We start from the raw sequence: 27,109 nt of genomic DNA on the forward strand, positions 1-27,109 counted from the left end.
AGCACAAGACACGACTGCCACGGACATCTGATCGATACAGATAATATATATCTGGGCAGGGACGAAAGGGAGGTAAAGAGACTTCACAGGTAGCGCGTGCAGCGACGACAGCAGCACCTGCCATCGCCGCTCCTCCTTTTTTTTTTGGTTTTCCCTCTGCTGCGGACGCCGTTGCCCCTCCTTTGGTTTTTGCTGTCCTTTCGTAGATGTCTTTGCTCCTCAGTGTTGGCTCTCTGCGCCGCCGTACTTCATTGATGGCTTACTTTGCCTTTGCTAACATAAGTATTAAGGGGGCTACGTGGTCAGGCGCCGCGGTCGGGCAATCGCGCTCGCAGCTGCATCCCACGCGACTTGCATGGGTGCTTCAATACCCCCCCCCTCCCCAAGGAGGTGTTCTCCGGACCTCGTGTCAGCATGACCAAGAAAGAGCGGCGGTGCCGGTGGGCTGACTTCTTAAGCGTGGTGAGGGTTCGCCGCTTTGCGGTTTGTTCCCCCTACGTGCCAAACGCTGCGTTCTCGGCAGACCGAATCGTCGTCACCTTCAGGGTACTTCCTCTTTGCCTCTTGTTATTCTTCTTCTTTTGAAGTCACACTGTGGCGCACTGCCGTATACATATATATAGCGTCTCCGTTTGCGTGCCTTGGCTGCTGTACTTTTGACGGTGAGAGTACGTCTCGTGCTTCGTTTTGGACTGCCTGCGCAGCGCCTTCAACGCTGACTCAGATAGATATATAACTCCATGATCAGCTATAAATTGTAGGCAGATTCTCCTCTTGCGATTTCCACCCCCCCCCCGTGAAAAAGGAAATGCCGGCATCCAACGTGGGGTCCACCAACGCCCAACCTTCAGCGCACGCGCAACGCGATGCAGCGCTCTCCCAGCACAGCAGCGCCGCCGCCCTTCCCTACAGCGCCTCCGGCCACCCAAACCTGTACGATTCACTATTGCGTCGCGATGGCAGTCCTGCAGAGACGGCGTACCGGAGAAACCATGCCGGTACCACCACCACCGCTGCTGCTGCTGTGGCAAGCACCTCTACCGGGACGACGAGCGAGCGGGACGACGTGACGGCACCGTCTTCCTCTGACGCGGCTTCCGCCTTGTCCCCGAGCTCGGACGCACCGATTGCTGGTGGGACGACGGCGCACACGCGACGGCAGACGCTCTCGCATTCTCCCTCAGCGAGTCCGAGCAAAGCCTCCACAAGCGACCATCTACGTGGCCATCATCACAACAGCGGCAGCGGTGCTAACGGTGTTAGCGGACGCTCTCTGCGAGACAGTGACGGTCGGACGCAGCACCGCAGCGCCAATGCTGACTTCTACACAGTCGTGAGCACCACCACCGCCAAGACGGGGAGCAGCACCCGCGTGGACTCTCGTGCAGCGGACGAGAAAGAAAAGGAAGGGCGAAGTGGGCGGAGCAGAGTCAGCGGCAGCAGTGGTGCTGCGCATCTCGTCGACGACGCCGGAAACTCCGCTGGCCCGTCGGCGGCCTGCACGCTGCTTGACGGGGCGCCGCCGCCGAGCGGGCTGCGGGACCCGGTGACGCTGCTGCAGCTTCTCCCGCTCGATCGCTTGTTGCAGCCCGCAAATGGCACGCCACACCATTCCCTTTCCACCGGGAAAGACGAGACGCGAACACACACGGGTCTGACGATGGACGTCGAGCAGCGTCAAGGGGCTTCAGCGCAGACGGGTGGCTCTTGTCGGCAGTCGAGCGCATCGTTGTCCAGCGGATACGATCGTGCCTTTTCGTTGCTGCGGTGTGCCGTCGAGCCGTCCTCGACGCTCAGCCGCAGCCGCAGCTGGCGCGGGTGCCGTGACCGGCTGGATGTGACCCGGCCGCCCGACGCCACTTTTCTGCCAGTGGCTCTCCGTTGTGTGATGGCGGAGTTGGAGCACCGCCATCAAGTTGGCGAGCCGCCCCTGCGCGTTCAAAAGCACCCTTCCCCGTACGGCAATCACGCACGTGCGAGTCCACAACTTGCGCAGGAGGGTACCGTCCTGCTGTGCAGTCTGGCGAACGACATGAACTCGGCTCAGCAAGACGAACAACAAGGCGAGTCACCTCAACAAGAGGCCCAAACTCACCCGTCGGCTGAGACGCACGCGGGCGACGCTGCTGACTCCTGCGCCGTCCCCCTCGTCTTCTTCGCCGCCACGGTGGAGTGTCCGCCGGACGTACAGCGCTTCTTCCTGCTCAGCCGCACCCACGCGTATTTGTGTGATCCGGATGGCACGGTGGCGTACTGCGCTGCCGTGCGCGACGTACGGCAGATCGTAGCGTGCGCCGGTGGCTATACGGTGTGGCGATTCATGCCGGACGTGGCGGTGTCGTCGATGCTTCGGCGAAAGGCGGTGGACGCCGCTGCCTACCCATCGAGCCCCGCATCATTGACACCACCGCCGGGGAACGGCAGCGGCAGCGGCAGCACCTCTCCCACCTCCGCCTTCGGCTCTCCGACCGCAGCCGCGACCGCACGAGAGATTCGGGATGAAATGTCCGACTGGGTCTTCCGCATTGTGAGTGTTGGCGGCCCACGTGCAGCGGCTGCCGCAGCGGCGGTCAGCTCCCCCGCCTCCGCCACTGACAGCGGTGACTCGCGCTTTCGCACCGCAAACTTCTCCACGTCTGTGGGCGGCGACGGAGGAGTCGCTGAGGGGCGCCATGATGTGATGGTGTTCCTGTTGAACGTCATGTGCACGCTGCGCACCCTTCCGCGGCTGTTGATCGACACCATGGTCAACGCATCCACCGCTGCCTCATCGTCAGCAGCAGCAGAGTTCGGTGGCGCGTCATCGTCATCGTCCTTCACGCTGGCGTCGAATCGGCTAGCAAGCAGCAGAAGCAGCAGCGGCAACGGTGGGGCAGCGGCGTGGGACCGCTCGAAAAATGTGCGAGGGCGAGCCGCGGACCGACTGGATCGCATGCACGTGGCGGGGGATCAGCCCGCTCGTGTGCCGCTGCTGTTGGAGGGCCCTGTTGGGCACCAAACCGCCGTGAAGTTCATCGAACAGCACTGGACAACGCGGTACGACCAGCTGCCGCCGTCGCTGCGACCACGCCGGCTCAGCCCGGCTGCGTTACGGGGCAGCAGCGGACCCAACAGCCCGCCACACGCCCCCGCTGCGTCGGCGATGGAAGGCGGGACCGGCGCGCGTGTGTGCTACGTCGAGTCCAGTCTGCTGATCCCCCCCATCCCGGTGCTGGCGCTGGAGGCGTGCCTGGACGCGGAGGACGCCGTGGTGGAGCTTCTGCAGACGACCAGCGATGCCGTGCGTGCGACGCTGTCCACGACACCCGCCAACGTGCATGCCGCCTCCCCGGCGAAACCGCCGGCGTCGGCCAAGTGCGGCACCATCGGCGACGAAGGACTGTTACAGCGCGTAATCCCTCTGAAGAACCTCAGCGATGCAGCGGCGAAGGAAAGGGCGAAGGCGGAACTCTCCCCGGCAGCGTGGGGCGTCCTCGAAGAGCTCCTGCACCGCAGTGGTGAGGGATATCGAGGGGGTCCAGTTATCGTCGGCCCTGCGTTGATGCACGAGGACAGCGCTTCGGCGACAACGCTCACGACTCCTGTCATCTCAAACCCGGCAAACACGCGAGCGCACTCCGAAGACAGCTCGTGGCGGTCGTCAAGCCACTCTGCGGACCACCGTGCTGCTGTCCCGAGTGGGAGAGCTGCCGCTGCAACGCCGGTTGATACCTCGTCTGGGAGCGGACGGGCGATGCCGTCACGACGGCGCTCCACAGGCGAGTCGAGCAGACCGGCAGCCACCGAGGCTTTCAGCGAGCCGTGCCACCTCAAAACGGCGCGTCCCGCACACGGCGTGGCGAACAGAAGGGACGCCGTCGCTGCCCGGACGGCTTCCACTGCAGCGATGATAAGTAAGGCGAGTGTGGTCTCCAGCTCTTCCACGGTGGACACCACCGCGGAGGAGGCGCGCGAGGCACCGATGCGGGTGCCGCAGCTGTCGCTTCCCCGGCATTTGGCCGGCATCGCATCGGAAGCAGCTCCGGCCTCTGCAGACGACGACGACACCCGACCCGTCATGCCGAAGTCTCTGACGTCTGCGCAAATCAGCGCGAGCGGTGACAGCCACAGCAGCGGTGTGGGCAACAGCCCCAGCAATGCGGATGATCCACACAAGCGAAGTGGGGGAGAGGTGGAGAAGAATGGAGGAATTGCGCCGGCATCTCCGAAGGGTCGGCTGCTGCACGCCGTCTCGAACGCTGTGAGAGAAGCCCGGCTGCGACGCCCGCGTGACGCGGCAGCATCGAGCACCACGCACTCGCCGCACACGGATCGTCCTTCCTCGGAGGCGGAGCATCACAGCAAGAAAGGAGGGCACGGCAATACCGTGTCGCGTGTACCTGCTGTTGATACTGCGCTGAAGGCGGAGGCGGAAGGCCCGCCGTCAACTCTCTCCTTGCCGATTCCCACGGATGCAGTGGCAGCCTTTGAACGGCGCATCCAGCATCGCCCCCGGCGGGATCGCCTCCTGCTTCGTGCGCGGTACATCAGGCAGCTCCTGCAGACTCCTCTGGGCAGCAGCAGCGGCGGAGTTCGCGGCGGCCCCAACGGGGGACGCGTGGGAGACGAAGAGCAGCGGCCTCCGCCGCATGACGGACCCGTCGATGCAACACGCCGGTCACGCGCTGCCCACACGGCCGCGGCTGCGCCCCTCGTGCCGGAGGATCCAGATCAACTTGTGGAAGATCTGCGACGGCAACGCGTCATTGCCGAGCTGATGTGCATCCAGCAGTTCGAGTCTTCTTCATCTTCTGATGTTGCCACCGTGCCGCCTCATACCCCCTCTTCCTGTGCGGCGTAGCCGCCATCCCCGCCCCCACCAGGGGGAGTGGATGCGGGACGGTGGCGAGCTGAGGCGCTAGCAGAGAAGATGCATCGCTGCAGCAACACGGAAGCCCTCTCTGAACACGTGTGTGCGTCTGTGCGGATTTGCCGTACTGTTGATGCTGCAGCGTTTGCCTGCTTCCATCACTACGTGCGCACGAGCACCACAGCGTTGCACAACACATCTTGAGAGGGTGTGCTCCGCGCGCTCAGCACCGCTTTGGTGGAGCTTCAATTTTAGCTGTTCTCTTCTATTCTTATTATTATCTCTTCATTAATGCGCATCGACGCGCTCTCTCATCGAGTCCGCGCGCGTTGGTGTGTCATCACCGCTCGCCGACGCCTCTCACCCGCATCACAACTCTTTCTTTTCTCCTTGCAAATTGGCGAGGCAAACCTGTTTGCGAGTAATTCTGTCTAACATCGGGGAAAACAATAGTAGATATCGTTTGGCTACTCTTCGAGTGCGATGGGAAACCTGGTGCATTCGTCGCCGTGGAACATCGAAGGACGTTGGTGATGTGGCTGCGCCGCTGCATTCGATGCTCGTCCCTTCCAACAGTTCCTGAGCCGTCAACGGCTCGTTTACGGGAGACCACAGCCGATGCATTTGTGTTCTCTTCTCCTATTCAACGGGTGGACCCACTCGCGCAGCGAGTGAGAGAACGGCAGGAACACCGCGCAAACTCGCATTGCATCTCGTCTTCTCCCACTACCTGCTCTTATATATAATTCTTTTCTTATTCTTCTTGTGCGGTGTGAACATCTCGCGCCAGACAACGTCGTGGACGGCGCCGACGCTGCACGACCCTCCGAAGGAAACATCTCCGACGACGGCAACAGCGATGCTCCTGTGGCGGCCGCACGTCCCCCCTGTCTCATCAGGACGCACAGCAGTTTATCCTTCCTTTGCAGCATATACATAGCGAATACTTTCTCAGGTCTCCTTGTATTTCTGGAGATCGGCGCAGCAGAATTCAGCGGCGGCGGCCTTCTCTGTTTCTGCGCATTCGCCGAGTCTCCAGCGACCACGTACGCATCACGTGTCTATGTATTAAGAAAGGGGAAAAGAGAAGAGAGCAGCGAATGCCTCTCATCTTCGCTCGTCTACAGCTGGCCGCGAGCACGGCAACGAGCGCACACCTGAGCACGAGCGGCTCCCTCTCATCGTGCGTCGAAGCACAGGATGCACTGACAGACAGAAATGGTTGTGCGGGCGACACTCGCGTGCTCCACAAGGTTGGAGCTGGCGCCCCTTATCACATTCCTTTCCCGAGCTATCTCGAGCATCGATCGGTTTGTGCGTCGGTGTACGCCGTTGCCCCCGCCGATGCGCGTTGGATGGCCGCCGTGGCACGTCAGCTGCGGCGAGTCGCTGTGCCTTTCACTTCCACCGAAAAACCAGCGCGTACTGCACCATCAGCCGATGCTTCTCTTTCAAGGAGGGCAAATGATTTAGATGCTGCGCTGCCGGCGCCGGCAGAGAGCGATGTCGACGTGGCTGGTATATCCAGCAGAAGGGAATCACCACCACCGCGGCGTTGGAGCATCCCTCGAGAGCAGCGGTGGCGCCTGCTGCGGTGGGAGGAGCACGCGATGCCGACGGAGGGCGACCTCGCCGCTTTCACTCCGCACAGCGCTCGAGGAGGTGAGCCATCCAACCCTATCGGCGCAGCGGACATGCAGAACGAGCCAGAGGAGTCGCAAGCGACTGTAATGGACAACGCTCACCTTAACTCGGTGTGCGCGGCGGCGCACCTGCCCTCTTGCTTGATCCTCGACAGGTGCGCATCGATGGCAGAGGAAGATCCAGAACCCGAAAGACACATTCGCTTCGTCGCGATCAGGCCGACGCGTGCGTTATCTCCGCAGCACCCACCGCAGCTGTTGTTTGATTCCATTCATGCACCTCTTCCTTTGGTCCCTCCTCGTCCTGAGGAGGTCGTGGCGCACTGGCGAAGTCAGCGTGCTGCGACGGAGGTGAAGGACAGAGGCGACGCGTTGCACGACGGCGAGGCGGGAGGGGCGCCGCGCTCCCGAGAGAACGGACAGAACAACCAGATGTGGCCATCGCCGCCGTGCGCCGTGGGGTCTTCGCTCCACACGTCAGCGGCTCCACAAAAGAATCAAGCAGAACAGCTCTGCAGTTTTGACCTTGTGACAGCAGACCTTGCAGCGCTCTTCAAGACCGCTGTTGTGGCGTCGTCTTCTGCAACGGGGTATCTGCCGCAGCGGTGCTTTATCGAAATGAAGGTGAAAGGGGCTGTTGCGGCGAGGGGGAGGCGACGCTGGCGAGGCAGCGGGCACCACCCACCCCAGAAAGGAGCGCGGAACTGTTGGTGGGCGTGGATGACGGCGGAAGTGGAGGGAGTGGTGGGCACAACGGCGGTCATCAGCGAAGGACTTCTGGAGAACCACAAAGATTCTGTGCAGCGTCCCTGCAAAGAACCTCAGAGGACCGCATCCACGGTGGCACCTCGCGTTGACCGGCGTGAAGCAGAAATGTCTTGGATTCGAGGACCCACACAGGTTGTTTGGCGACGCCGCCTGAACAACAACGACGACAATGTGACAGGCCGCAGCGCTGCTCTTTTAAGCCACGAGGACGAGAGCTGGCAGTGCGCTGAGGCAGCGTCCGTAGCACACAAGTCGATCGCGGAGCTGTGGGACTCCATCAAGCAGTCTGTTGACGCAGCTGGGATTGATGCCCTCGAAAAGCGAGCGGACGTGGCTAATCGTCAACGTCAAGCGGCAGAGGACTCTCTGCTTTCCAGCACACGCACTGCAGCAGCAGATGTGCTGACGTGGATGCGACGTCCGACATCACAACGAGACAGCGGCCAGGAGCGGAGGGCAGTGGTGGCGCTGCGCGACCGTCCGGCCGTGTCGTGTTGGTGCGGCAGGCCTCCATCACCTGCGCCACACCACACATTTCATTTTTCTCTCTTTCTTCCAAAGCCGAGAGGGGCAGAAGATGAGGAGGCCGACAGACACGAACACCTACCAGCGCTCTGCCGGCACGTGCGCGGCTTCGCAGTTGCGCGGTGGCGCGGTGCCTCGTGGCTGCCGTGGGACGCGTGGATTGCGGCGGCGTGCGAGGCAGCTCGTGTACCGCTGCTGCTGCCTCCCGCCGCGCAGGCGTTGTGCTGGATGGCCGTGTCCGCTCATCGTTCCGGATTCAAGAAACGCTTCTATTGGAACTCCCAAACGGGCGGCGAATGTGCGTACGACGCCGAAGTGGGCCGCGATGGTGTGCGCGACTTTCCCTTTGCGATCGCCGATGCTGCGGTGGAAGCGAAGAAGCTGTGGCAGACGTCCGAGGCACCGTCTTCGCTTCCGCCACCTCCGTGCTGCGCTGTGCGATGGAACCGTGCAGACGCGCACCGCGACACCGTTTCCTTCGAGGAGAACACCCGGCTGCACGCACTCGCAGAGGTTCGTCAGCACCGCTTTTGGGAGGTTCCTACGGTGGCCGGCGCTTCTTTTCGGAAGGGCATCTCACGGCCGACGGCACCGCGCCGAACACGTCGGAAGCGCGCACGGTCGGAGGAGAGGATGGAGGCCGACTGCGCTGCCGATGATGATGACGACGACGCCGACAGCGAGGACGCAGCGGTGCCGCAACGTACACATACTATGTACCATCACCTCTCAGCTGAGCTTCTATCCAACAGCGACGGTGATACCGTTGCTGTCCACCGGTGCCGCGACGGAGCTGTGGCGGCAGGCGGCGACACACCCGGACGCCTTCGCGCGTCAGCGCAGGAGACACAGCAGACGCAATCCACCATGCCAGACGCTGCGACTTCGTTGCCGTTGCAAGATGGCAAAGCTGCCTGCAACCTCGCAGGTGCGTTTCCTGGCTCTCGTGCCTCTCCCACTTCAGTGTTGGTGTGTCTCCCAGTTCTAGGTGCTGACCCGCTGTCCATGTCTGAATGCCGTGCTGATCGAAGTAGGACGAGCGACACGTCAGAGAAGGAAGAGGGAGAGAAGGCATTTTCAGCCTTCCCCACTTTTGCTGTCGTGCGAGAGGCCGCAGCCGCAGCCGCCGCCAAAGCTCAGCAGCGGCGCCACACCCGTGACCGCCAGGCACTGATGTCGTCTCTATTGCGGCGCTCGCCACTTCCCACCTCGGCGCAGTGCGCGATACACACAAGATCGATGAGCTGCCTGAGGAGGAGCAATGCCGAGTGGACGTGGCAGCTGCCGCTGGCGCGCGTGGAGGCGCGCTGCAGAGAATATTGGCGCCCCCCGTCTAAAATCCCAGCGGGTGCGATCCACAGTATGGAACCAGTAGGAACAGATGGTGACCGTGCGGGTGAGGTGCGTGCTTCGTGCGGGCGTCAGCGGAAGTCCACCACTTCGCCAGCACCATGCTCGCCCACAGCTGCCTTGCCCTTCGATCTTTTGCGAGCCTTCGTTGTACCTTCCCCATTTATGGCCGCTGCTGTGTTGGGAATCTCTGCCTCGTCAAGAAGTCAGCGCCGAACGGGGCGGGTGGAAGGAGCGGACGCCCGTCTCATAACCGCAGGTGCACCGAGAGTAACGCCTGTGGTGTCTGCATGCAACCACGACGGTGAGGGCGTCGTGGAGCCGCAGACCGACGCACCACTGCTGCTCGCGATGAAGCGCAGCGCACCGCTGACCCCTTCCCAAGAGAGGCACCAAGCTCGTCATGCGCTTCTGATGAGCGCTGCTACAGACGATGGCGAGCGCATCTCGCTTCGTATTCCTATCGCACCGACGCGGAAAGCCGCATTCAACGTGCGCGGTGCGGAGGCGGTGCATTCGTTTTGCACAGCACATTGGCCTCTCCTTACGTTGCGTAACGTCGCCGCCGCGCAACTCCGCCAGCCACGCCAAGCTCCTTTGCCTGACATTGCCGCTTCCGCCGCTGCTGCCTCGGCCGACTCCGCCGCCGCAGTCCTACTAACTGGCGCCCCCAACGAATGTCACGTCGATCAACACGCACGCGTTGCCAGTCAATCGGTGCCGTCGAGTCCCGTCGTACAGATTCAAGCACGGCGCCGGGTGCGCTGCCGGGCTCTTCGGCGTGCTTTCTACCGACACATCCTGACCGCCTCCACACCAGCGTCTTCACAGCTGCTTACCGCACCGTCAGAGGACGTCGACGATCCACTGCGCGCACCGTCGTCAACGTGGCAGCGGTACCGCCGCGAGTTGGCGCGAGGTGACGACGCGGAGTTGGACCGCTGTGTCCGATCGGTGCTCGCCTACGCGCAGGCGGAGATGTGCGGCGGTGCTTTCAGTTCCTTTTACTTGAAACTGACTGTGTTCGACGCTGATGGCAACAGAAATATCGACAGCAACCACGACAATGCGGCTGCGGCTGTGGCTACAGTGGGGGGTGAAGGTAGCGTTCGCGCGATCCAAGTGAAGCACCATCACATGACCAGTAGAGGTGCGCGTCTCTGCAGCGGCTCGCACCCCGCCCTTTCGCCTCCGCCCTGCGTCGATCTCTGTGTGAGGGATATCAACTGCACGCCAAGTTACTACCAGCGTCTCATGCACACGCTGCTGGTAGACGGACTGCGGCGTGATGGCTGGTTGCTGTTTCACACACACTGGCATGACGCCCTCGCGGGCTGCCAAGCGCTTCTTTCCTCCCATCCGTCGCGTCCGGGCGGCGCTGGGGAGTTGCTTCGAGGAGACACGGCGGCCCCCACACACCCGCCGTTTATGGGCAGCGTGACAGCCACAGTGGATTCGTATGGGCACTCGAGCGATGCGTGCGACTGTGCAGCGAGCCGTGAAGTCCGGTGGTTTGTGGACTCAGAGGACGATGACGAGACCGCAGGCAATACGGCAGATGTTGGGGCGGCGCAGCTGGAGGCAGGACTTCATGGCGCGCAGGAGACGATCTGGTCCTCGCGGTCGGAGGCGGAAAATGCTGAACGGCCATTCCCTATTCTCAATTGGTCCGGCGTGCCTGATGACCAAGAGGCAGCGATCTTCATGACGCGTGCTGCCGCTGCACAAGCGGCCGCCAAATCAGCCCGCTTCCTTTTTTTTTACGCGGCTGGCACCCCCTACAACATGGAGAGGACTTCTCCATCAGACATCTACGACACGGCGGGAGAAAGCGATACTGCTGTCAGTGTGTCAGCGTCCAGCTCCTCTGCTTCGTCGAATCCAGTAAACGGACACGACGGTAGTCGTAGCACGACGTGTGCTGCAAGAGCTCAAGCACGCGGAGACGCCGGCGGCGGAGCTGAAAATCTTCATGGCCAACTACGCAGGCACGCCGCGCAGCTTCTCGCTGGCACCTTTCCATGCGCGGAGGGCGTTCATTGCGCCAACGACACGCTGCCGCCTCGTACTTCGCTGCCCGCTGCAACGCACGCAGTGGAGTGCGAGGTGCAGCCGCTGCGGCGACGGCGCTACACCCGGCGCGTCTTTTCTTTCCACGAAGAGCAGCGTTTTCTCCTCGCTGAGGCGCGAGTGGCGTGGGAGACGCGACAGTCAGCACGTCGTCACTCTCGGCGCAGCTCCACAGAAGATGAATTCGACGGCGCTGGCAACTCCACAGCCGCCACCACGGCGGTTACGAAGTCCAGTGCTCCGCCCTCCACGACATTGCTGTCGTCTGTGTTTAGCGAGGGCGACGCATTGGATACAGCGGAGGGGGAGGAGGAGGAGGGGGAGCTGGCGTGGCTGCGGCTGCGTCATCGCGCCCACCTGCGACACGTGCGCACCCCTGCCGGTCCGCTGTGGCCGCATCGTGAAGTGCCGCACGACGTGTTCTCCGAAGCGTGTCGGAGCGACGCCGCGACCCACTTCACCTACATGGCGTACATGCTGCGTGATCGCCGGAGGACTCTCGGCGCAGCCGCATCAGCTCGCCCCTTCTGACTCCTTTTACGTTTCCCTGCTCTGTGCTGCTTCACTCCGCTGCTTCATACATGAGCGCATTTGCGGTCTCCTTCTTTTTTATGTTTGGCCGCGAGATCGGAAGGCCTTTCTATACTCTCTCTCTCTCTCTCTGCGTGAGCAGTTGTGCCAATAGTCCGCTGCTTGAGCGAAGCCTGCTTTGAGGTGACGCGTAACGGAACAAGCTTTCTTCTTTGGCGTACATTGCGGTGGTGCCTGCTGCTGTCGTTGCCTCTCTGGAACCGGCTGCATCGCACCGCGAGCATGTGCTGCTCCCTGCTGCTCCCTCCCTCCTTCCCTTCCTCTGCCTTCCAAACATGGAGAGGACGAAAGCAGAGTATGTGACAGTTTCCTTCTTTAAACGGTCGTTGCTGCCCAACTCCATGAGCGATTCCCTCCCTCCAATCTTTTTTAATGACCTTTACAACCCCACAATAACCATAATATATATGGTAACCCTCCTCCGCGTAAGAGCTGCTTGCCGCTCCTTCGTATAACTTTTTTCCATGTATAGGTAAGGTGGGTGCGCGATGGCTCTGCAGGAGTACGAGATCATCGAGAAGATGGCCAGCGGTGCCTTTGGCATCGTCTTCAAGGTGCGCCGCATCACCGACCACAAAGTGTTTGTCATGAAGCGCATCCCGCTGCTCGGGCTCAACGAGGATCAGCGCCGCGACGCGTCGCAGGAGATCGCGGTGATGCGCGACCTACACCACCCGTGCGTGGTCGAGCAGAAGGACGCCTTCCTGTACAGCGAGTACGACCTCTGCCTCATCCTGGAGTACTACGACGGCGGTGACATGGATGCTCGCATGGCGGCGCAGCGGGAGCTGGACGTGTACTTCAGCTTCGAGCAGGTGATGCTGTGGTTCGTGCAGCTGGTCCTCGGGGCGCAGTACCTGCACGCCCACCACGTCGTGCACCGCGACATCAAGACGCACAACGTCTTTGTGCGACGGAAGGACGCCTCCGTCTCGTTGGGCGACTTCGGCATTTCGGAGCGCTTCAACGCGGATCTGGCAAGCCGCACGTGGGCCGCCGCGACGATGAGCGGGCAGGGGAGCAGCGGCAACCCCGCGGGGACGGGGACATGGACTGGTGGTGCGAGAGAGGACCGCCTGTACAATGGCGGGACGCCAAACCTTGAAACTGGCGTTCTTCACCTGCAGCGTACTCCCTCCTCCTCGGCGCAGTTCACGGAGGGGTTGCACTTCGGGACGCCGAACGCCTCGCCGCACCGCCCACCACCACTACAGCAGCCCTTCGCGGTCCTGCAGCGCTACAACTCGAACGCCGGCATCGCCTCACCATACTTCGGCTCCCCGCAGTCACCGTGGAGCGGCGGCGGTGGCAAGATGGAGGCCGTGATGAAGGGCACGCCGCTTTACATGGCGCCGGAGGTCATACAAGGCGGCACGGCGAGTCCCAAGTCAGACGTGTGGTCGCTCGGCTGCGTCCTCTACGAGCTGCTGGCTCTACGGCACCCCTTCGACTCGCGCGACCTCGCCACGTTGGTGATGCGTGTGTCTCGCGGGCAGCGGGAGCCGCTCCCGGTGCACTACCCCCGGCCGATTCAAGAACTGATCAATCGCATGCTTCACCTTGACGCGGCACAGCGACCCACCTGTGAGGAGGTGCTCATGATGCCCTGCGTACGCGCCTATGTGGAGCTGTGGCACGTGCTGCGGACGCCGCTGGACGTACCGGCGTCGCTGAGCGAGACGGCGCTGGCGAAGCAGATCATCGCGTGGCAGGCGAACGTGAAGGCAGCGGCGCTGAAGAACCCGACGGATCCGCGGTACGCCTCCTTGCATCACAGCGAGATGGAGCATCAGCTGATGCCGCCGGCCTGCTCACCCTCTGAGGAGCGCGAGGCAACCGAGAAGCGCGCCACGGAGGCGGCCCGGGCGGCGCTGCTGCTGGGCGGACCGTCCTTCTCGAGCTGCGGTGCGTTGTCCTTCAACGGGACCGCGGCCCCGGCGGGGGGCGTCGGTGGAATGGCGGAGGGCACGTTCTTCTTCGGCGACAGCGGACGCCGCATGACGGCGGCGATGAACGGGACCGGCGGTGACGCGAGCGCCGTCGATGGCCCGACAGAGATGGCCAGCTTCCCCTCCGCCGTGGGCGGAAACAGCGACTCGGCGGTGGCGGCGGCGGGGGCGGTCCCCACCGAGAGCATGCGGCCCTTCATGGTTTACGACTCCGCCCCCTCCGCCGCGCCGCGCCCGTCGCTTTCGCTTGAGTCGCCGACACACGCCAGGCACAGCGCGGACTCGCCGTGTCGAAGCGCGTCGGGTGCGGCGAGGAGGCGGCCGCCACCGCAGAAGAAACGAAAGGCCAAGAAAACGGCGCAGAAGCAGCAACACCGCCGGCGTGCTGACCCGCCGCACCCAGCGTCGCCGTCCTCCTCTCCGTCCTCTTCGTTCGCCTCCCCCACCGCTTCCGCGACGTCCTCGCACTCCGGACAGCAGCAAAGGAGGAGTGGCCGCCACCACCGCGCGAGTTTCGACAGCAACGATCACCGGCGATCTGACCCCAACTCTCCCGACCCGACGGCCGCGCCGACCCCCTTCGACGACGCCCCCCTGCCTTCTACTTCGCCGCCACCGTTTCTGCGAGCGGCGGCACCGCCGCCCAACAAGCCGCTGCTCACGGCCGGCGTCACGCCGCTGCCTGCGCCTCCCCTCGACGAGGAGGCGCTCTTCTTCAAGGCCTTCCACAACGTCGTGGATATGCGCTACGCCTCAATGGCGGACATTGCTGATGCCGTTGCGCAGCTGCGGCAGCGGGTGCAGCAACGCATGCGGCATCAACGCATTCTGCTCGACATCGAACTGCTGCACTCCCGCCACGGCTCAGCGCCGCTGCAGAGTATGCCGAACGTGTTAAACGTGCTGGCCACGGCGGCGGCGGCCAGCCCCGAGGGAGAGGGGGCCGAGGAGCAGCGGCGGAGCGCGGACGGGCGGCCGGCCGTCACGCCGCGAAGTTCGTCCTCGACGATACCGCAGTCGCCGGAGGACGTCTACATTCACATGGTGCAACAGATCCACGAGGAGCGAGGGGACCGACAGCGGCAGGAGGCGATGGACGAGGCATGGGCGCACGCGCACGGCATGACGGATGGCCACGCCAAGCACAGCTACGACGCCGCGCTGCCAGTCGGGCGGCCCTCACCCACCCGCATTCGGCAACTTCGCGAGGTCGCCGCGTTGGCGGAGGCGGAGGCGGCGCGGGTGCGTCTGCAGCGGCAGCAGGCCGAGTTGGACGGCGCGTCCTCCGCTGGCGGGGTCCCCTTTGCCGATCCAGCGGCCCCGCTGCGACTGTCGACGAAGGCCACCGCCGACAGCGACGAGGCGGCGCAGCGGCAGCGGTGGTCCGTGTACATTCAGCGGCGCAACAGCCTTTCCGCATCGCTCGTGCGCGTCTTCGACCCGGTAACGCTGCGGGCTGTGTACAAGTACTACCTTTCACGTCCGCTGCTGCAGCGAGATGTGAATCTGGTGCGCCGACTTGTGCCGGACCGCTCGCAGTGGACGGCGCTGCCGCTGGTGGAGGAGCTGGTGGTGCTGGACCGCAGTCTCCAGCCCCTGCTAGACAGGACGGAATGAGGGGGAGGTGGTGACGTGCCATTGGTGGGCGATTCTTCCTTTCGCAGAACAAGAGAGGCAGTATATATATATTAACACAGATGTATTGTACACCACGTGAATCTTTCACGCTGTCCTGCGTAACCCCGAAGTGAACGCCACTGCTGTACGGAGGAGGCAGAAAAGCCTCTTGGTTTCTCTTGGTGCGTTACTCTTCCAATAGAAAAGTCTGACTCCAAACGCCTCGGTGGCGCCGCCGAATTGCGGATCTGTGTAGCCCCAGCGGCCACGCATTGCGGTGGTGAAGCAGCCAACGAAAGGTGGGGGAAAACATCGTTCCCCTTGCACAAACCGGCGGCTTCTAGCATCGCACGGCACCTCTCTTTTGCTGGAATGAAGAAGAAAAAAGAATAGTGTACCGCTGCGTTCTCCTCGGTCCTTGGCCACCGTTGTGGTGGATCGGGTTTATGCATCAGCGGATTCCGCCGCTCATTCGGCATCGCGTTTGACAAAGTTGGCTGTACTCCCTCCTCTCCTCTCCTCACCTCACCTTTTGTTTCTCGGCATCCTTTTACCAGTGCTTTACGCGTACGTGCAGCACCGCCGAGCACGCGTCTCACCCACGCGCGCACTGCTTCACGCATAAATCTGTTCATCTGTTTCTGCTTAAATTGTTTTTTTCTTCTGTTTTGTAAACTCCAAATTCGCAAGCGGTGTGTGGCGCCGAGCGCAGTATAGCGACAACACAGGCGGCACATCAGCTTTTTCTTTTCCTCTCTTCGTACTGCCACCACTACTACCTGCTTTGTTTTCTCTCACTCACGACAAGGTAGAGAGGGCGGGGGCATTGGTGGCGTTATACGCGCGCTCTCTCTTCTTAAAAGCAAGAGAAAAGAAGATAAATATTTGTTTTGTGGCTCTCTTTCTGCGTTGTTTCTACTGTACTGAGGTGTTCACACGCGACAGCACCCTCCCTGCTTTCTCTCTTTCTCTCTCCGTTTGCGCGAGACCCATTGAATGTCTCCGCACGTAATTACTTGCGAGAGCGATTCCAATAACTGCTAGTTCTCTGCCAGCGCGTTCTCCTTGTATGATTGCATTTGTTTTTGTTTGTTTTAATTGCTGCTTTTAATACTTCACCTCCCTCACATCTTGACTGAAGTGTTCGATAGAAATTGCGGCGGGCTGCGCTCGATCGGGCGGCGACGCTCCTCGGCTGTCAAACCTTTTACTTTCCCACCGGTAAAGCTCTGCGTTTGTTTGCCGTTGCTGCCGTTGTTTAGTGGAGACCAGACGCGGTCACCGGACTCCACAGCACGACCGCGCTTCTTTTTTCCTCTGCGTCTTTTGCGCTTTACCTTCATTATCCAACTTGGCGGATTTTCTGGTGTTGTTCTGGTGTTGTACCTGTGTCTGCCGCGCCCTCCCAACGGCTTCATCTGCTTCCACGTTTGGCTCCTCCGTTGTAGGCCGTGCTCTCTCCTTTACTGGTATCTGTGTGTGGGTGGCACGTCATCATGGCGGCCCTGCCTCGTATTGAGTACACCAGCACCTTCTCCTTGGATGGGGTGAGCAGCCCCGCCTCCCCGCACCGGGGCCGGCACATGCCAGCTTTCTTCAAGCCGATCCCCCTCAAGTCGTTCACCGTTGTCGTCTCCGTCGTGCCGGCCGATCAGCTGCGGCGCAATTCCCCTGTCCCAACAGCGGCGTCGGCGCATGTGACCGTCGAGGGCACCGGTGGGGCAGCAGGCGTGGGCGGTCCGCCGAGTATGGCCAGCAGCGTGCCCGCGACAGGGGCCTTGTCCACGCCTGGGTTTCTGATGAATGCGTCGTTCACCCCGGCGAGTTCATCCTTCGCGCTCACCAAGTCATTCGGGGACGTATTTGCGCTCAAGAAGGCCCCCGGTGGAGGAGGCGGCGGCGGCCCGCTGGTCTCGAGTGGTCGCCCCGATAGCAGCTTCGGCAGCTTTCAAGGCTTTGGTGCATCCTCCTCCGCCGCCGCCGCCGCCGCCGCTGCAGTGAACGGCCTGGCCGACCCTTCTGTTAGTGAGACGCCTGTGCCGAACAGTCAGGACAGCTACCGCGTTCACTTGCTGCTGCCGGCTCGTACAGCGCAGAGCACGGCGTCGGCGTCGCACTCGTCGGCCAACCACGTACCCGCAGGACGGCAGTCTTCTCTGAACAGCTGCGCCAACCCCAGCAGCGACGACGGCGGTAACCACGAGGAGCTCTCTGCCGCGACTTCCTCCCTCGAGTCCTTGCGCACCGCGAAGCCGCAGCAGGCCGCGCAGGTCAACGAACATTGGGTACTGTTTCAGCAGCTGGTTCACTTCGTGTTGTCGGTGGCGCCGCGGTTTGAGCCGCCGCCGACGCCACCGGGCTTTGCCTTCCCCGTCGATCTCGGTCTCTCCTTTGTCCAGAACACCTCCATCTTCTCCGCCGCAGAGGCGCTGCAGCACGGCAGAGGCGGCGGTGGCGTCGCCGGGTCACCGCCGCGGCAGATGATTGGCGATCCTTCCGCTGGCGGCTCCCCCGCAGCCCCCTCCGCCCTGTCCACGAGCAAGGCGGAGGACCCGCTCGTGCGCGGCGAGGAGCGTGAAGCTCGTCGGGCGTACATGGAGGCCTACCTCAACGCGGCTCTTCAGTGCGATCAGGTGAGCTGTCTGAAAGAGGTGCAGTCGTTTGTGGGCTACGACGCCTATGTGAAGAGCGAGCTCGCCCGCTTTCGTGCCATGAGTCGCCTGTCGAGTCGCAGCAGCATCGCCGGGTCGCCTCTGTCGAGTCTGATGCGCAGCTCCAGTCCATCAAGGCTGAACGGCAGTCCTACGGAGTTCTCCACGAGGGGCCCGCTGGGCGGCTCCTCACAGGGCACCGTGTCGACTGCGTCGTCCGCGTGCCGCAGGGCCAGCACCATCGCGGAGGCCGTCCTTCCATCGCCCACCTCAACAGCAGCACCGCTGGCAGCACGACACACGAGTGGGCCGGACTCGTTGGCGGCGTCCTCATCGCGCACATCGGAGGTCGCCTCCCCGCAATTCACAGGCGCCTTCAGCGCGTTACCGCCGGTGCTGCTGCAGTCGCTGCTCCCTCCCGCTGCTCCGCCACTGAGCGTACTCGAGGAAACTTCGAATTCGCCGTCCACTGCAGCAGCAGCAGCGGCGGCGGCCGTGGCGCTGGCCGGATCCACCGCGCAGGGCAGTGCGGCACACACCGGCGGTGGTCGTGAGGCGATCGAAGTTACGGACACACCCTCGTCCGCCGCGTCTGGTGGCGCGCAACAGCGCCAGATCCCCATCAAGTCAGCCACGACGAACAACCCGGGCAGCTCGGGGGACGGCTCGCTAAGCAGCGTCGTCGCGGGACAGCAAGAACAACGCGCCAGTCGATCGCTGACTGGGAATGAGAGCGCGACCACCGCCCCGGAGTCTGCCGTGACGGCGACGGCGGCCGCGTTTGGGAAGTCGCTCGCCATGTCGCGGTCGTCGAGCGGCACGCATCACCCCCTCAGTTCCTGGGAACCGCCTCACAGCAGTCAGAGCCCGAGCGCTTCCGGATCGCTAATTCTGATGGGCGTGGCGGAGGTGGATGGGAAGAAGAAAGGAGGCGTCGATGACACCGAAGATGAGAGGGATGAGGAGGACGGAGGCGGTTCTGCGGAGTCCGCTCGTACCGCGGCTTCGTCGATTGGGCTCAGCGCTTCACACCCGGACGGGGTCCATCGACATGGTGGTGGCCACCGCCACCGCGACCGGCGTCCACGTCGAGGCGACGGACACCACGGCGAGGCGAGGCACGATGCGCGGAGGAATCAACATCACGTGCTGGAACAGCGTCGCCGGCGAGGGGAGGCGGGGGAGACACCGCAGTTGATGGACACTGCGGCAGAGGGAACGGCAACGGCGGCAGCGGCGGCGACGGCGACCACGACGGCCCCTGCCATCCTTTTACGCGCTCATTTGAAGCCCCTCATTCAGATTGCCCCAGAAACGGAGCGGATGCTGACGGAGTGTTTCCGCATGATGGACACGGAGGGCTGCGGCTATGTATCGGCGGCCGACTGCCTTCTCTTTCACGTGTGCGCCACACCGGATACCTTCATGGAGACGCTCTACCTGTACACAGGCGCAGCGAATCTTTCGGAGGAGGAAACCTCATCCGCCGCCGCGGGGCGTACTCCGCGTGGTGCTCAGTTGGAAGACCTGCTGCCTGCCTGGATGCGCGACTGCGAGGGCGTCGTCGTGGGCAACCCCGAGTACTTAATGAGCTGCGCCCGCTTTGTCGACGCCGTGCGGGAGATCTTGACGGTGTCCGCCGCGATGGAGGGCGCATCGGATACAACAAACACCGCCGGCCCTGCTGCTGCAACGGCCGAGACTGAAAAGGCGTCGTCGGCGCATCCGCACGGCACAGCGCAGGCCAGCGTGGGCGGCGAGGGAGGGTCACGCAACACCACGCCGGCCTCCTCCGCGCCTTCACGCAGCGGACTTCCAGCGGCATTGGCGGGCAGTCAGCAGTCCCGCGATGGCTCCCGACGTGCGGAGGACACTCCGCTTCCGGCGTTCGCAGAGAATGCGGGCACTGCGGCACACACCGGGTCTGTGCACAGCCACTCCTTCGCAGGCTCGGCGCCGACGGAGGACGTGGAAGTCGTCACCTCTGCCGCTGCGGCGCCCACCGTCTCGCTCGAATCGTGGATCGACAACTACTGGCTTCTCATGTATTCGCAGCTGTTCACGGCCGTGGCGGCGTTGGTGGTGGGCGCCGAGGCGACCGAACTGCGCGCTGCGCTGCTCGACATTCGAGAGAGGGCGTACTTGGAGATGACAGCGCAGGTGGCGGCGGCGGTGCACCACGCAGCGCAACAACCGTCTCAGCGACAGGGTGGGGAGGGCGCCGAGGCAGCGGCAGAGACGGAGGCCCCACCGCCGACCGCCAACTCGCCAGGCCGACTGGTTGCCGGTGCGTCCCCGCCGTCGCAGCTCATGAGCCCGCCGTGGGTGCTGCGGGAGGTCGCCAGCGCCGTGGCCGCCCAGCCGCCCATCCTCGGCTGCTTCGACGCCTTTGAGCTGCTCAGTTTCGTCTACGTGATCAGCGAGACGGGCATTGGGGTGGTGAGTGTGGAGGACGCCCTGCAGTGGCTCGGCACCCGCCCGGTCCAGCCGGCTACCCGCTTTAGTTTGGACGAGTTCGCCTCCTTGCTGGACGTGCTGAGCTGCTCGCTCCCCTTTGCGGATGTGCTGCACTGCGTACGACGGCGGTGGAGCACACCGGCGGTGCACTCCGCAAGCACGGAGGGCGGCGGCGACGACGGGAAGCGAGGCGCGGCGGACGGTGTGGCGGCGTCGCGGCAGCAGCACGCGCATCTTCTGCGGTTGGTGTCGCGCTGCGCGGCAGCCGACCCGAGCGGGGGGCGGGAGTTCAACGAAGTGGTTCAAGAGCAGCGGTGGCGCCGTGGGCGGGACGCTGATGGCCGCCGGTGTGAACAGTGCCATCTCGCGCGTGGGGTACTGGAGCAGCAGGCGGCACTGCTGGAGAGTCTGTCCGATGAAAACGCGAGGCTGCAGCAGCGGATTGCAGAACTGGAGGCTGCTGCTTCTGCTGCTGCGCAAGTAAGTTCCATGGGCCCGCCGAGCACCACCACCACCACCACCACCACCACCACCACTCTGACGGCGGCACGCAAAGAAACAGATGAAGGGCCGCCTTCCACGGTGGCTCCGCCGCCTCCCGCTTCCACTGCGGCACCGGTGGGGTCGCAGAGGACGAAGGACAACGCCTCTCCCGCAAGGAGCCACGAAGATGCCCAGACCGACACATACGTGCCCGCGCACTCCCACACAAATCCGTCTTTCAGTTCTCCTTCCCCTGCGATGGCTGGCGAGCATGCGCTGCTCCCGCTGCCGCACAACCACGCCGCGCGCCGCACCACGCTCGAGCTCGTCCCCGTTTTCACGGCAGAGGCCGGCGAGGGGGGCAACAACCGCAGCCCCGTGGGCGGCGGCATCGATGCTAACACCCCCCGCCGCTCATCGAGGCAGGCGCGGGCCGCGGCGACGCAGGTGGCGCGTGCGGGTCCTCTTCGCTACACCGTCCCGCCCAAATACGCGCAGCGGCAGCCCCAGGAGCTGGAGCTCAGCTTTTACCTCTGCCGCGCCGCCCCGCGAGGGGAGGAAAAGAACGGCGCCGCGACGGCAGCCGGGGCTGTTCGCAGCAGCAGCAGCAGTGGCAGCACCGGTGCGGGTGGTGGGCCGTCCGCCGGGCCGTCGGTGGAGCGGCTGGCCGTGCGGGACGGCGCAGGGCGTCGCGTGGTGGCCCTCAAACTCAGCGGCACTGTTTTATACATCTTGGCGCAGGACGTGGAGCAGCGACCCGCCCGTCTGCCGCTGCACACCGACCCGCTCTCGCCACGACTAAACTCTCCCCGCACGCCGCACGGCGCCTCGACGCTGGCGTTCGCACCGGCCCGTCACTCGCACCTCAACGTGAACGGCGTCTTGGGCCGCGAGCGGAATATCCTGCACCCCAACTACGCAGACACCGACGGCGACGGCGGCGGCAGCCCGCCCTCCTTCCTGCGTTGCTGCAACGTGCCGGACAGCGCGCTGAACGCTGCCCCGAGCGGCCCTGATCGACACGGGTGTGATCCCTTTGACCGTAGCTCCATCGCCGGAAATGAACGGGGCGTGGCGCAACCAGGCAGTCGGTTCTCCACTGCTGCCACGCGCACCAGCATCGAGGACCAGCAGCCGCAGCGACTTGTCACGCGTGTGGAACTGCAAGCGCACGTGTGGTACACGATGAAGCTGCGCATGTGGTGGGAGCAGCGGACGGTGGATATCGTGGTGACGTGCGCGGCTGCCGCTGCCGCTGCGTTGCCGCATCGAACTCCTTCCAGTGAGGGCGCACTCGAAGGAGCTCGTTGCGTTTATCAAGGGACGGTACGGATGCTCGATGCGGCAGCGGTGACCGGGCTGAGCTCGATCGAGGTCTTTCCGCGACGAGAGATGTTGGTCGCCTACTGCAACGCTCTCCTTCGCTACGAGGCAGAGCAGCGCTGAGAGCGCAGTGTTCAAGGCGAAGGTGAGCGTGGCAACGCGCGTAACGGCAGCTTGGACGTTCAGTGTGCTTCTGTGGCTGTATGTATGACTTCTTTTTTGTGTATTCCATTTCCGCATATATCTATTCCCCGCTGCGGTACAATGCGTGTGTCTTTGCACCCACATAGCTCAGAACAAAGAAAAGAAAAGCAGCAGCAAACAAACAAAAAACCCCTTTGGTCCTTGTTAGCACCTCGACGGCGAGGAAAAGGCTTCGCATTAGACCTCTGAGGCGATGAGATCTGTTCGTCGCTCTTGATGACACTACATGACCAGCGTTGCAACATTGCGTCACGTGTTTGCTGCACTCACCCCACTCCTTCCCCGTTGCGCTTCCGTCTCTCTTGTCTCGTCTGTGCGAACACGCGCGTTGCGGCAGTGCATCTAACCTGTGTCGCGCCACGCTCGTTTCACTTTCGGCCATCAACTTCCCCCTCCTTTTGTTTATCTCTCCCATTTTTCTATTTGAGCCTTTTCGTTTCTTCTACCACTTTCGATTCAGTTCTCGTGTACGCACACGACGGCTGTAGAGAAGAGAGGTGCGGATTGCAGCGCCCGCAACCGGCATCAGCTTCCACTCCTTGCTCCTGTCGCCTTGCCTTTTTGTTTTTGTTTGGTAGAGACGTCAGCTGTCACCGTTGAGCACATTCCTTTTTCCTTCTGTGTGTTTTCCTCCACCACTCAAGAGTGGTGTTTTTGGCTCTCGACGGAGCGGTGCCGTTGTCTCGTGTGTGGTTTCTGTGGCAGTGACAGTGACAGTGAGAGAGAGAGTGTGGCTCCTACAGGGTATTGCCGGCTTAGAAACGAACCCCCCCCCTCTATGGACCGCATCTCAGCCCACACACGCACGCATACATATATATATATATATAGTGAACAGGTGAAGAAGGAAGACCTATGTCGTGCTGAAGGATTCATCATCATCGTGCATTGTGACAGCAATCGTCCTGAGAGTTGCAACTGTTATTGTTTTTTCTTCTTGTTTCTTGTCGTTGTTCCGATAGCTTATAAAACTTCGTTTTGTATCAGATTTCCTTTCATTATTATTTTTTTCTTTTTTCTCTCTTCCTCTCTTCCTCTCTTTCCCTCTCCCTGTACCGACGTCGCAGATTGCCGCTGCTGCATCGGATCTGTATCACACCTTTGTTCTCCCCCCGGCTTTGCTGCTGTTGCCGCCGCCACTGCGAACGCCGTATCCGGCAAAAAGGGCCGACTTTAACCGAAAGCATTTATCTCATTCACGTTATTAGTTTCTGCTGTCTGCTGCTCGTGCAGAACTCAAAGGCGGGGTTGGGGTAACGGCGTTGGGCGATATCATTGTTATCATCGTTTTGCAGCGTGAGCCGGAGCCGCCCTCTCTTGCTTTCGCCTTTTCTTTCCTCTGTTTCTCTGTCCTTGTGTGCGTGTCAGCGTGCGCGTGCTGCCCGTGCGTTGCTCGAACACACAGAGTTGAGTTGCGCTTCAGCGACATCGATCTTTTCATTGGATACACGCCGGCGGATTGCTCGTGTTTCTCTCCTTCGACAACCCCGGCTGTTCCCTTCTCGCTTGTCTGCCAACGCACTCAATACATAGATACATTCTTGTTGCTGGTTGACGCGCCTCGCACGGCCTGGCACGGAAATAATGGGGATGGAGCACTACACGAAGGTCAAGGACCTCGGCGGCACCAACGGTGCCTTTCTAGCCCGAGACCGCCAACTGCCGGACCGTCTTGTTGTCATCAAGCGTCTCGCCGACGGCACCCAAGGCATGGAGGAACTGAACGCCTTCTTGCGGCTGCGCCACCCCCACGTGATCCGCTTCCTCGAGTCCTTCCTGTTCGACGGTGCTCTCTACCTCGTCATGCCCTACGAACAAGGCGGTGACCTGGACGAGCTCTTTCTGTACCTGAAGGAGCGCCACAAGATGCCGACGACGCACACGCTGCTCCTGTGGTTTGAGCAGCTGCTCGATGCGCTCGCCTTCTGCCACGCCAACCATGTCATTCACCGTGACATTAAGCCGAGTAACATCCTCGTCTCCGAGGACACAAAGATGCTCTACCTCGCCGACTTTGGCTCCTCCAAGACCCTCGACACGTCGAACGTGACCTCCACCTTTGTCGGGTCGCCGCTGTGGATCTCGCCGGAGGTGCTGATGGGCACCAAGTACAGCTTCGCCGCGGACATCTGGTCCCTCGGCTGCGTATTCTACGAGATGGCAACTCTGCGCAAGCCCTTCTCGGCTCCCAGCTTCGCCCACCTGGTGCAGCAGGTCACGCGTGGCCAAATCGCACCGCTGCCGCCGAGCGTCGCGAGCGAAGTGCGAGAGATTGTTCAGTCGATGCTGCAGCTGCACCCGGCGGAGCGGACCACGGCGGCGGCGGCGCTCGGCGTGGCGCGGGCTGCGCTGGCGGGGGCGGAGGCGAGACGCAACGTGACGCCCAAAGCCCTTCGATCGCCCATCCCGCCGGCCAACCTTTCGCCCACGGCTGCTGGGGGGCGACCAGCACCAGCGGCGCCGCTGGTGCTGTCTGCACCGACGACCGTCGCCGCACCGCAGCCAACACCCGAGCCACCTCAGCCGGAGCAGGCGGCGGCGGCGGACGCGCCGCCTCCCAACGCCGCCCGCGAGCCGCGAAAATCACCGGTCAAGGACAACGGCACCGTCCCGCCCGTCGCGCAAACAAACCCGCCCCCGCACGCGGCCTCGTCTGGTGTGACCACACCGCTGACGAACACGCTGGACACGGCCACCCCGGTCAACAGCGTCAACGGCAGCGTGAAGGATTCGATCAAGAAGGCGGACACGCTTCCCGGCGGTGATTCGCCGGCGTACGTCGTAGTGCGGAAGCGACCGGCTGGTGGCACCCCTTCGCCGTATGCCTCTGCGCCGACGAAATCGCTGTCGCCGCCCCCGGCAGCCGAGGTTCCAGCGGGCGAGGAAGAGAAGAGCAAGTCGTCGACCGCCCTCACCGCGGAGCCGTGCACGCCGCAGCAGATGGTGCTGAACATACCCACCGCTGCCTTTAGGAAACCGGTGGCACGCAAGAAGCCGACGGCCCCGCGCAGCGCTGCTCTCCGGCAACCAGCGGCGCCGTCACACCAATCACGCCCGCGGCTGCAGCAGCAGCAGCAGCAGCGCCAGCAAGTGGTCAGTTTGCCTGCTCCAACTTCAGGATCCAGCGCGCCAAACTTCGTACGGCAGCTCACGGCAGACGCGCAGTTCGGACGCCGCCTCTCCACGAAGAGCGCTGCGGAGGTCGTCCATGAACAGCGCAACAGCCTGCACACGACGGAAACCAAAGTTGTGGTGAAGGCGGCACCGCCGCGTGCGCTGCCCACCCGCGCGAAGACCGCTGCCGAGAACGCGAGCACCCAGCGGCACGTTCCCGGGGAGTCGCCCACACGTGCTGCCGCGGCCCCCCTGCCCCCACCCCCGCTGATCGGCGAGGCGGAGCGGCAGGCGCCGGAGCCGGGCCCGATGGTGCCAACCAAGTCCCCGGCGAAGGCTGCAGGCCGCGTCCCCGCCGATCAGTGGATGGAGGAGCGCATGCGTGAGCTGTCTGCGATGGAGAACTACCTGTACCAGCACCGCGTCGGCGACGATAAGGTGCTGCAGACATACGACGCACGACGCGACGAGGAGGATCGGCAGCGGGAGGCGGCGGCAGCAATGGCAGTGCCACGGCCTCCGCCGCACCGCTCGCCCGCACAGCGCCGTATGAGCCCGTCCAAAGCGTTTTCCAGTCCACCGACCTCCGCCGGTGTGCTCGTGATCTCGCCGCCTGCCCCGGTCAAGAGCCAGCCGTCACAGCGGCGCAGCTTCCCCGTTGGCGTGTCAACAGACCCGCGTCCAGACAGCGTTGCCTCGCCCGTACTGCGCCGGGCCTCCGACGGTCGACAGCCGTCGCACCCCGGCAGCCACACCGGATCGCGGCAGGGCAGCCTGGCCTCCACCTTCAACGGCCGGCAGGCGAGCAACGCCCGTCCGCATCAGCCCATCTCTGAGGAGGAGCATCAGCGGCTGGAGGAGGAGCGGGCCGCCGCACGGGAGAAGCGCGAGGCGGAGCGGCAGCGCATGAAGGAGCTCATCCGCGAACAGCGCGCCACCGCCAAGAAGCAAAAGCGCAAGCCGAAGAAGGGCGGTGACAAGGGCGCGATGGTGGTTGACATCGTTGTGCCGGACCACAGGCGCGCCGTCGCTGGCGATGCCGCGGCCGCCACGGAGTAAAACGAATCGGGAGCGTCTTGTTCGCCTTGCTTTTGTAAAAAAGAAGGAAAGAAAACGGTGGCTTTGTTGTGTGTTTGGCGCATGATTGCTGCGCCCGTTGCGCGGCGCTGATGTACTCCCTCTTTGATTCCGTTGGCTTTTATTTGTTCATAATTCTTTACACGTTTTCTGTGCTTTTTTCCCTGTGCTCTGTCGTAGTTGGGACGCCGCAGCGTTCACTCAAGCAGAAGGCAAAGAGAAAAACTCCGCGGCGGGGTGGCGGCCAATCGCGCCGCCGCGGCTTTGGTTGTCGCCGGCCGGCCCGATCTGCTGCACCTAGCCGTGTGGAGGGCCACCTTTCCCGCCCTCGTCGCCAGCGGGTGCGATGCCTCGGTTTCCTTTCCCCATTCCGCTCCTCGCCCCTCTCCTCTTGTCTGCGCTTCTTCTGTTTGCTTTCTCTGCGGGGCGGGGCCTCGG

The 27,109-nt window shown here is 63.0% G+C and overlaps 5 protein-coding genes across 6 annotated transcripts; all 5 read left to right on the top strand.

The window, feature by feature from the left end:
• Nucleotides 1-585: 585 nt before the first annotated feature.
• ABB37_10034 (hypothetical protein) lies at nucleotides 586-4,840 on the top strand (the record flags this gene model as incomplete). 2 transcript variants are annotated; one of them, XM_015809756.1, is made up of 1 exon in its annotated part: nucleotides 586-4,840. In XM_015809756.1, the coding sequence occupies exon 1, from the start codon at nucleotides 809-811 to the stop codon at nucleotides 4,838-4,840; it is 4,032 nt and encodes a 1,343-aa protein (XP_015651646.1). In that variant the 5' UTR covers nucleotides 586-808. The 2 variants fall into 2 exon arrangements, with proteins under 2 accessions (XP_015651646.1, XP_015651647.1); XM_015809757.1 differs by having other exon boundaries at nucleotides 622-4,840.
• A 797-nt stretch (nucleotides 4,841-5,637) lies between these two features.
• Nucleotides 5,638-11,736, top strand: ABB37_10035 (hypothetical protein; the record flags this gene model as incomplete). Its single annotated transcript, XM_015809758.1, has 1 exon — nucleotides 5,638-11,736. The coding sequence occupies exon 1, from the start codon at nucleotides 7,366-7,368 to the stop codon at nucleotides 11,734-11,736; it is 4,371 nt and encodes a 1,456-aa protein (XP_015651648.1). The 5' UTR covers nucleotides 5,638-7,365.
• A 488-nt stretch (nucleotides 11,737-12,224) lies between these two features.
• Nucleotides 12,225-15,362, top strand: ABB37_10036 (putative protein kinase; the record flags this gene model as incomplete). The annotated part of the gene is made up of 1 exon (XM_015809759.1): nucleotides 12,225-15,362. Exon 1 carries the CDS (start codon nucleotides 12,285-12,287, stop codon nucleotides 15,360-15,362), a length of 3,078 nt encoding a protein of 1,025 aa, XP_015651649.1. The 5' UTR covers nucleotides 12,225-12,284.
• Nucleotides 15,363-15,917: 555 nt separating this feature from the next.
• On the top strand, nucleotides 15,918-22,399 carry ABB37_10037 (hypothetical protein; the record flags this gene model as incomplete). The annotated part of the gene is made up of 1 exon (XM_015809760.1): nucleotides 15,918-22,399. Exon 1 carries the CDS (start codon nucleotides 16,859-16,861, stop codon nucleotides 22,397-22,399), a length of 5,541 nt encoding a protein of 1,846 aa, XP_015651650.1. The 5' UTR covers nucleotides 15,918-16,858.
• Nucleotides 22,400-22,938: 539 nt separating this feature from the next.
• On the top strand, nucleotides 22,939-26,653 carry ABB37_10038 (putative protein kinase; the record flags this gene model as incomplete). The annotated part of the gene is made up of 1 exon (XM_015809761.1): nucleotides 22,939-26,653. The coding sequence occupies exon 1, from the start codon at nucleotides 24,065-24,067 to the stop codon at nucleotides 26,651-26,653; it is 2,589 nt and encodes an 862-aa protein (XP_015651651.1). The 5' UTR covers nucleotides 22,939-24,064.
• Between the last annotated feature and the right edge of the window lie 456 nt (nucleotides 26,654-27,109).

The sequence above is a fragment of the Leptomonas pyrrhocoris genome, assembly GCF_001293395.1.
Source record: "Leptomonas pyrrhocoris isolate H10 chromosome Unknown, whole genome shotgun sequence".
Classification (NCBI taxonomy): Eukaryota; Euglenozoa; class Kinetoplastea; order Trypanosomatida; family Trypanosomatidae; genus Leptomonas; species Leptomonas pyrrhocoris.